Source organism: Octodon degus, unplaced genomic scaffold (genome assembly GCF_000260255.1).
Source record: "Octodon degus isolate 3935 unplaced genomic scaffold, OctDeg1.0 scaffold00361, whole genome shotgun sequence".
Taxonomy (NCBI): Eukaryota; Metazoa; Chordata; class Mammalia; order Rodentia; family Octodontidae; genus Octodon; species Octodon degus.
This window is the reverse complement of record NW_004524937.1, coordinates 865,181-874,302: the sequence shown is the minus strand read 5'-3', so window position 1 is coordinate 874,302 and position 9,122 is coordinate 865,181. Positions and strand designations below refer to the sequence as shown.

Below are 9,122 nucleotides of genomic sequence, written 5' to 3'. Positions count from 1 at the left end.
TTTTTTTTTTGGCAGAAACAGGAATTGAACTCAGGCCCTTGTGCTTGCCAGGCAAGCGCTTATTCTACTGAGCCATCTCCCCGGCCCCTGTTGTGCCATTTCTAATGCTCTTTTCAAATTACTACTTTGTATTCATTAAAAAATAAAAAAGACCAAAAAATGTGCACTTGACCATCACCTAGAGTTCTTCCTCTAAAACTAGCACTTAAAAAAATAAATAAAAATAAAAACTAAATACAAAAACAAAACTAGCACTTAGAAGGCCAAGATAGCTCAGTGGCCATGCCTAGCCCCACCCCCAGGGCGGACTGAGCTGGCCACAAAAATCAATCAATCAATCAATCAATCAATCTCGCACTTAAAGCCTTGCATTTTAATAAGAACAGTAACTTTTAAAACTTAAAAGCAGTAAACAAAATGCATGTATTACTAAAATTTTGTACTAATACAAAATATCAGTATTTTTATATTTTATATACAGAAAGCATTAGTAGGGCGGCAGGGACAGAAGTAGAGAGCTTGCAGGACATATAAAAGCCCCCAGAGTCAATCCCCAGGAATTGAAATACATGTACATGTGTTCTTTATCAGGGTTTACAGGTTCCCTCCTCAGGTTCCTATCAGGATTTATGACCTTGTAACAACGATAAATTACCGTTCACTGATAACTTATTGTTGGCCAGGCACTGAGACTTACAGAGAAACACTATGTCCTTTTCTTTACAAATCTGAGGGCCCCACAGCCACAGGCCACTTACCCACATAATAATCATTGTGAGAAACAACATACAAATCATGTCCTTCTTGTCCTTCTTTAAATACTTCATCATATGATTTTGGTGGATTCACTACCTCTCTAGCAGAGAATTCTGAAAGAAGAATACATGAAATCAGCTTTAAAATATCTATTCATAGTGTACATAAATTGACAAGAACAAATGATAAATGCACAAGGTCCACAGAGATTCTGGGAAGTCACAACCAACACAAGTGAAGATTTATCCAGAACTCTGTGTCAGTCAACCATTTAAGTTGTCCTAAGCCTTGGTCCAAAACCCAGTCAAATTCGCAACCCTGGGGAGGCCGGGGAGATGGCTCAGTGGAATAAATGCTTCCCTGGCAAGCGCAAGGACCTGAGTTCAATCCCTGGCTCCACCAAAAAAAAAAAAAAAAAAAAAAAAAATCCCAACCCTAAGATACTCTAGAAAATTTTGATTTCAGTTTCCTCACAGCTTCTTAACATGACCTAAGCAAATGCAAATTTTAAATCAGAAGCCCTAATGCACTGTGGGATGACCCCAAATTTTGGCAGTGGTAGAGTGACATACAGACCCTGAGACTTTTTTTTTTTTTTTAATGTAGTTAGTACAGGATCTACAAGGTCTCACTACACAGATTGGACTCATAGTGATTCTTCAGTTTCCAGTCTCCCAAGCGCTGGGATTACAGGTGTGTACAGGAGTTTGCCACCACACCCAGTCTCAGTCATATCTCAGTGCAACCTGGGGGTGGGGCCAGCACGTTGTGTGGTGCAGGGAGAGACTTCTTTTTTAATGAGTTTCCATCCCCATCACCAGAGGTACAGGGAAATCACTAGTACCTGGAAGAGATTCTTTTTTCTCCTAGTCCAAATTCTAGATAAGATGTTGAAGAGCGTTTTTCCAATGAGTGGAAGCCCCTAGTTTCATATTGGGTGAACTGTTTTGTTTCCATAAGAAAATAAGAATGTGGGGTTTTTGTTTGTTTGTTTTTTGTCTTTTTGAGATAGGGTCTCACTATACAGTTCATGCTGGCCTTGAGCTCACTTTGTAGCCTAGGCTGGTCTTGAACTCACAACAATCCTCCTGCCCCAGCCTCCCAAGTGCTGGGATTACAGACATAGGCATGCACCACCACATCTAGCTTACATAAGAATTTCAAAATGCAACTCCATTTACTATTTCAATCTTCCCTTTCGACCTAGCAGCAAAAGTTTCCCTACACTATACATGGATGAGCACAGCCACAACCTCAGCACTCAGGAGCCTGAGGCAGGAGGATCATGTGTTTGAGGACAGCCAGTGTGGGCTACGGAAGGAATTCAAGGCCTCATAACATAGTCTTCATTTACCACATTTTGCTTTCTCTCTTCCCCTCCCCGGCTCCCTTCCCCTTAACCACTCTGAGACAAGGTCTAAACATACTGCCCAAGCTGGTCTCAAAACTGTCATCTTCCCTTCTCAGATTCCTAAGCAGCTGGCATAGCAAGTCAAAATGCAACCCATTCACTATTTCAGTCTTCCCCTCCAACATAACATAACCACCACAATCAGCTCTTTCATTGTCTTTGTTGTTGTATCAGAAATCAAACTCAGGCTCTTGCACTTGCCAGGCTATAACCCTGGCCCTGAGCTGCATCCTATGACCTCATTCTTTGACTAATCATTTACATCATCAAAAACCATACCAATGTGTACTTAACTCAATTTTCTAGAAAACTTATTTCATACTCCCCCTTAGTTTTTACTACCTCTGATGACTGCTGTCCCAAATGTTGTATTGATTACATCCAGTCCTTTAGGTAATCCCGGTGTTTGATCGTGAGATTTTCCTAATGGCGCCCACCGATTACTATAATATATAGACTCCTTTTTCTCTTTAAGTTTCTGTTGAAATGTGGTGATAGGCTGTGGGTTTATCAATGTATCTGCCTACAGAAATGATACAATGCACAGACACATCAACAAAAAAATATAAATCTGAAACTAAGGTCCTACGCAAAAGCGAGGGAGAAAACACAGTATGATTATGGAAAAATATTTCATTGTCATTGTGGCTTTCTCACCTTCAAATGAGCTATCAAAAATGATACTAAGAAGCACAAGCATGCCTAAATGAGGACTTCGTGGGAATTTACAAGTTGCAGTGGAACTAGAAAGGTTAAATATAGGGCAGACATTGACTCATATAGTCAAGAAAAATGAAAAGATGCCCTATGTATGAATACCATATGTGAATTTTATCATTAGATATCACAGACATATACTAATAAAAGTAGGAACAACAAGACTACAAACTGTAAATTATTTATTTATTTATTGTATTTCCTAAACTGTAATTTTCATGTTCTCTCCAGATGTAGAGATGAGATCCTCCTGAATCTGGACTATCCACTCAATCAACAGCAGATAACTTCTGGGCTCCACCTCCACTAACATCTAAACATTCTGCAGTCCTTCTACACAGGAGTCACCAGCACTGCCCTTATTCTCCAATAAAGCCTGAAAGCATTTCTGTTTCCTGGGAGAAAATGGATAACAACTCCCCTTTTATCATCCGACGGGGGAAGAGTCTGTGGTTTGAGCCATTAATTTCTCCATACTCTCTTGGGTGCTGCTTGGAGTTTTTCATTGATCAAAATTAATGCCTTTGGGAGCTTGCCCATTAGCACAGTTGTTTAAGTGCCTGCTTAAGCAAAGCAGTCAGGCTCAAGATTCTGTGATTCTATCCCCAGATCCTCATGCCTTACCAGACCTGCCCTTAAGGCATCCTGAGCCAGCCAAAAAAAAATTAATGCTTTCTCTTATGATGAATATAATCATCATATACTGCAAACACGTATTAATATACAATTTTAAAACATATCCATGGCAAGTGCAAGGGCCTGAGTTCAATCCCCAGTTCCACAAAAAAAAAAAAAAAAAAAATTGATGCTTTCAGAGTACGGAGGGAAAAAAAGACTTGTAAAACTATACATGGTGGAGCAGGCAGGGTGATTTAATCCTGTAACCCCAGCACTTGGGAAGTTAAGGCAGGAGGACCAGCACAAGTTCAAGGCCCAGGGCTAGGGATATAGCCCAGCAGCATGGCCTTGTACTGCCTGGCAAGCACAAGGTCCCAAGTTTGATCCTTGGTACTGAAAAAAAAGAAAAATTTCAAGGCCTGATCTACACAGCTAGATTCTGTCTCAATAAAAACAAACAACGAATGATCAAACAAACATGTGGAAAGGAATTTGGATTCTTCATTTGTGTATTTTTATCCTGGTAAATTAATAATGCACATTGGAGGAAAAAAAGAAAAGAATTTACCGGTATTGAAATTTTAGATCTTATTCCATGTGTCAAGTAAGGTGCAATTTTGGGATCGTTTGCTTTGCCATAAAATACTCTCTCTGCTCCTGGAGGTGGATATCTGAAATTGTAATACTTTTTTGCCTCTGGTGGAGTAATTAGCTGCAAATAAGACAAGAAAATAGAATTATTATTAAATATAATTTCTAAACCATAACTGAACTTTTCTACACCAATCAATGTATACCTTTAATTTCACGAGTGTATTAAGTGCATGGGGAACTTACAGCTTTAAGTTTCCTTTAACATGTATGTGCTTATGAGAATAAATAATATATTTAAAAATTATATTTAGAAAATAAATAGTATCTAATTTAAAATTATACCCTTTTTGCCATTTCCATTTCCATTTTCTTTTTCTTTTTTGTTCCTTGAGACTGAGCCTTACTATATAATTCAGACCAGCCTTGAATTCATTCTATAGCCCAGCCTGGCCTGGACTTGTGCAAACCTGCCTCATTGCCTCAGCCTTCCAAGCGCTGGGATTATAGGTAGGTGCCACCACACCTGGGTATTCTTATCAAAATAACTGAATCCTTTATGGCTTTTATAATAAAGATGAAAAACATCAATCCATAATTTTCATTTTGGTGGACAAAATCAATGAAGGCCTTAAAATAAGAGTCAAAATTGAACATATCAGGTTTACACAACTTTCAAATGGAGTTTTGAACCAGTCATGATGATTCAGGCCTGTAATTCCAAAACTCAGCAGGCTGAGACAGAAAGAGTTCAAGGCCAGCTTGGGCTACAGAGTGAGTTCAAGGTCAGCCTGAATAGCATAGTGAGACTATCTCAAAAAGATAACAGAATGCCCAGTACAAGGGCCAGCCAAATAGCTCAGTGGACTAAAGCTCCTGCTTAGGCAGGGGCTGTAATGGGTTTGATCCCTGTCTTGCCATGCTGGTCCCACCCATGGGGCGCGCAGAGACTACAGTTGAGACTGGGCATGGTGGCACGCATCTGTAATCCTAGCACTTGGGAGGTTGAAAACAGAAGGTTTACTACAAATCCGATCTGTGTAGCCAGCTCAGACTCATATTAATCCTCCTGTTTTCTTCCTCCCCAGTGCTGCAATTCCAGGCGTGTGCCACCATGCCCAGACTCCATCACTGGCTAAGCGTGCCCGTGTGGCTTTTGGTGCCAGGGATCGAACCCCAGCTCCTGCGCTTACCTAAGGAAGCACTTAATCCACCGAGCTATCTCGCTGGCCTTGTCTATCTCTTAATGATCATACATGAAGTAAAAAGAGAAACATAAAGGTATAATTAAAAACCTTACCCTAGGAAGTTTTTCAGTTAAGCAAGTTGCAACTCTGTGTCCAATTGGAGTAACTTTTCCTGCCTAAGGGGAAGAAAAAGTAAAAGCTGGTCATTGTCAGGGTACAAGAGGAACATTTTGAAGAATGGAATTTATTTCAAATTTGTCCTATGCTGAAAAGTTATATCTTATTCCATGTGTCAACTACAAACAAGAGGGAAAAAAACCTTAGCAAATCTAAGAAATTCCTGATATCCTGATATATAGACATTAAATATTAAGTCCAGGGACCAGGCATTGGTCAGTGGTACAGGGGCCAGGGTAGGGTATAGGTCAGTGGTGCGGTATTTGTCTAGGATGTACATGTTGCTGGGTTTAATAACAACAAACTAAAAAAACCTAAAAATATCTCATATAAAAGTAATCTTTGCTATAAGATTAGCATTATCAGTGATCTACCCAATTATAGACCTCTGTGACATGCCGAGTTACGCAGTCTTCAGAAGCAGTCTACCTGTGTGTAATCCCAGCACTCAGGAGGCTGTGGCAGCAGGATCACTGTGAGTTTGAGGTCAGACTGGGCTACACAGTAAGTTCAAGACAAGCCTGAACCACATAGGAAGATCCTGGAGAGAGAGAGAGAGAGAGAGAGAGAGAGAGAGAGAGAGAGAGAGAGAGAGAGAGAGAAGCAATCTTATAGTTCACAGGTCAGTTATTTTTATTATTATTTTTAATGTATTTGGTACAGGGTCTCACTACACAGCTCAGAATGGTAGGGATCCTCCTGTTTTCAGCCTCCCCAGCTCTGGGATTACAGGTGTGCGCCACCACACCTGGACTCAGTCTCGACTCAGCGCATTCCGGGGCAGGGCCTACGTACCATGCAGTACCAGGCATCAAACCCTGGTTACCGCACTTGCCTAAGCAGGCGCTTAGTCCGGTGAGCTCTCTCGCCAGCCTTGATCAATTTCTTATTGTCTTATATTTTCAGCAAAGTTAAGAGTAAGAGGTGGTGTCTAGCATGTCTGTACACACACGGGCACTTTTTATGCTGATTTCTAACAACACGCTAACTTTGAGGTCCATAAACATCTTCTTCCTAACCTGTCTCCTTTAATGAATGACCCAGATCCTACTTGGCTCTGCCTACTTGATTGTACTTGGATCTTTTCTGTCCTTCCTTTGCCCACGATCAATATTATAATTGCTCAGTCCCAGAAATACAACTCTTACCTAATTTTTAAATCTATCTCAAGACAACTGACATGTTGGTAAAGTGGAAGTTTCTTTTTTACAAAGGGAGAGAAATGTCTCATAAGGAATGTTGTAGGTCTCCAGAGAGGGTAGGGAGAGGAGAGAATGTGTAAGAGTTAGGACGGACGAAGAGCAGAAATGTGTAGGCATGGGATGGTGGGAGATGGTTAAATTAATAGGCGGACACTGGATGAACATACAAATGCATGGATGGAGGCTGAGTAGGTGAGAAGTATTAGCATTTTGTGCTAGGCACAGAAATTTCTCCGAAAAAGGAATAAGCATTTAAGAGAGCATCTTCATTACATTGCTAGGCTCATGAAAGGAAGCTCACAAACACATGTGGTCAGAAAACTGAACTACTTTGCTAAACACTGGAAGAAAAATATCAGCTTCTGATGTTTAGACTAAAAAAGAATTCAAAGAGATGATTGAAAAGGAGGTGGGTGGAGCAAAGATCTAGTAACACAGTAAGAAGTCAGGGGCCCAAGGTGGGAAAACCAGTCAGCGATAAGCAGCTTAGCCTTTAATGACAAATTCTGGGGAAATTCCAATCACCCAATTGTATTATTCTAAAAGAAGGTGGTCTGTAATTACAGCATTCAGGAGGCTGAGGCAAGAGGATTACCATGAGTTCGAGGCCAGCCCAAACTACATAGTGAGACTGTCTCAAAAAATTAAAAAATTTTGTGTTAAAAAAAAGGTTATGTTCTAATTTGGGTTAAATAGGGCAAAGAAAAGAGAAGAGAGACACAGTGTATTGTTTTTGCCTTATTCAGCTGGAAACTGGAAGAAATAGCAGTAATACCAGAGAATATTATGTCTCTTTCACTATACTTCGGATAAGAACTCTATTCTTTCAAACATTTTGAAGAGGGTCAGAATATATAACTCCAAAATACGCCCCTTTTGCACAGAGCTTCTTTTAAGCTAAAGGCAAGTGAGAATCAGCAGATACCTAAGTTCTCTTCTCCACCCTTTTCTTCTTGCATCACAGTTATTCCTGTGAGGTCCACCTTCTCAAGTCTTTTTTTTTTTTTTTCATAATTTTATTGAGAAACAAATAGCAATGAGACAGTTTCAAACCAAACTGGTAGGACAGTTTCAATAATTAACACATTGCATACATTCTTCCTAGTGGTTATTTGCTGTACAAGATGTAGATATGATATCCTATTTACAAACACTATTAGAACAAATCCTTCTATTCATTAAGAGAATGTAACTATATATCTATTCTAACAACTTTGAATACACAGATACAAAATGGACATTCATCTGTATCCCCTTTTTTGTTTAGTTCCATTATTTGAACATTAAGGTGTATTAACTCAGCAACATATTTTAAAAGAGTCCAGTAGTTCATGATAGTATTGGGTCTTAAAAGCCAGGAAGAGGCCAGGCGCTGTGGCACGCACCTATACCTCACTCTGAGGTTGGAGGACTCCAAATTCAAGCCCCACCTGGGCAACTCAGTGACTCAACCATACCCTATCAAAGTGGAAAGAAAAAAAAGGCAGGGAGTGAAACACCACTCACCTGAGGAGGATCAACCAAGATGATGATTCTGGTTTTTTGTTGTTTTTTTTTAAATTTGTACCAGAAATCTAACTCAGGCCCTTGCCCTTCCCAGGCAGACACATGTGGGGCTGAGCTATATCTCCAGCCCTATGAATTCTCTAAATTAATTTTTTCTTTTGCTTTACTTTTTTTGGTACCCAGAATTGAATTCAGAATCTCATCCTTGCCAACAGGTGCTGTGCCACTGAGCTATATCCCAGCCTGATTCTGCATTATTAACAGACACTATTAAAATAGCCTTTATTATTCATTCGTTCTTCTAAGTATTTCCTCCTCACTCCATAATTTATTTTTCCTGGACACTCAAACCCTCTTAAAAAAAAAAAAAAAAAAAAGAGCACTAAATAAGTCCCTGAATTTAACCACTTTGAGTTTCATTTATTTTTTTGTCAACCCCTATTCCTGTAAATATTAATAAAAATAGTGTCTTTGTTCCTTTTAATTTCATTAGTTTAATTCACATGATACCAATTAACACAATGAGGCTAGAGCAAAAGTTTTTCCTCTCTGACAACTCAATGGAAACCATCTTATAAGGCAGAAAAAAAGTGGGAGTAGCCAGGCAGCTGCTGAGTGATAAAAAAGGAAAGAAGGCTGGATGGATGGGATGGATGGATGGATGGATGGATGGATGGATGGATGGATGGATGGATAAATCAGTAGCCTGGTAGCAAACTTGACTTACCTCTGGTCTGCTTCCGTGCCAAGTATTTGGCAATGGGTAGTCTACATTACTATCATTGCAAACTATACTAAACAACAATGCGCATAGTACTCACTCTAGAGCTGCACACGGGAAATACAGGTTGCTGCAGATCAGTAACTGTGGTTAGGTTTCTATGCTCTCCCGCCTTGGACTGGGGACCCAAAATCAGAACCCATCTGAGTCTGTTTTCTGTTTGCAGTATCTGGATA

The 9,122-nt window shown here is 39.8% G+C and overlaps 1 protein-coding gene across 1 annotated transcript in view; it reads right to left on the bottom strand.

The window, feature by feature from the left end:
- Efhb (EF-hand domain family member B) overlaps positions 1-9,122 on the bottom strand; it is a 67,617-nt gene that overhangs the window by 51,159 nt on the left and 7,336 nt on the right. The window contains exons 2-5 of the mRNA XM_004648213.2: positions 5,394-5,456; positions 4,071-4,214; positions 2,510-2,690; positions 759-869 (exon numbers count right to left, since the gene is read on the bottom strand). Of these exons, the coding sequence (XP_004648270.2) occupies positions 759-869; positions 2,510-2,690; positions 4,071-4,214; positions 5,394-5,456 (499 nt within the window). The remainder of the gene's footprint in view (positions 1-758; positions 870-2,509; positions 2,691-4,070; positions 4,215-5,393; positions 5,457-9,122) is intronic.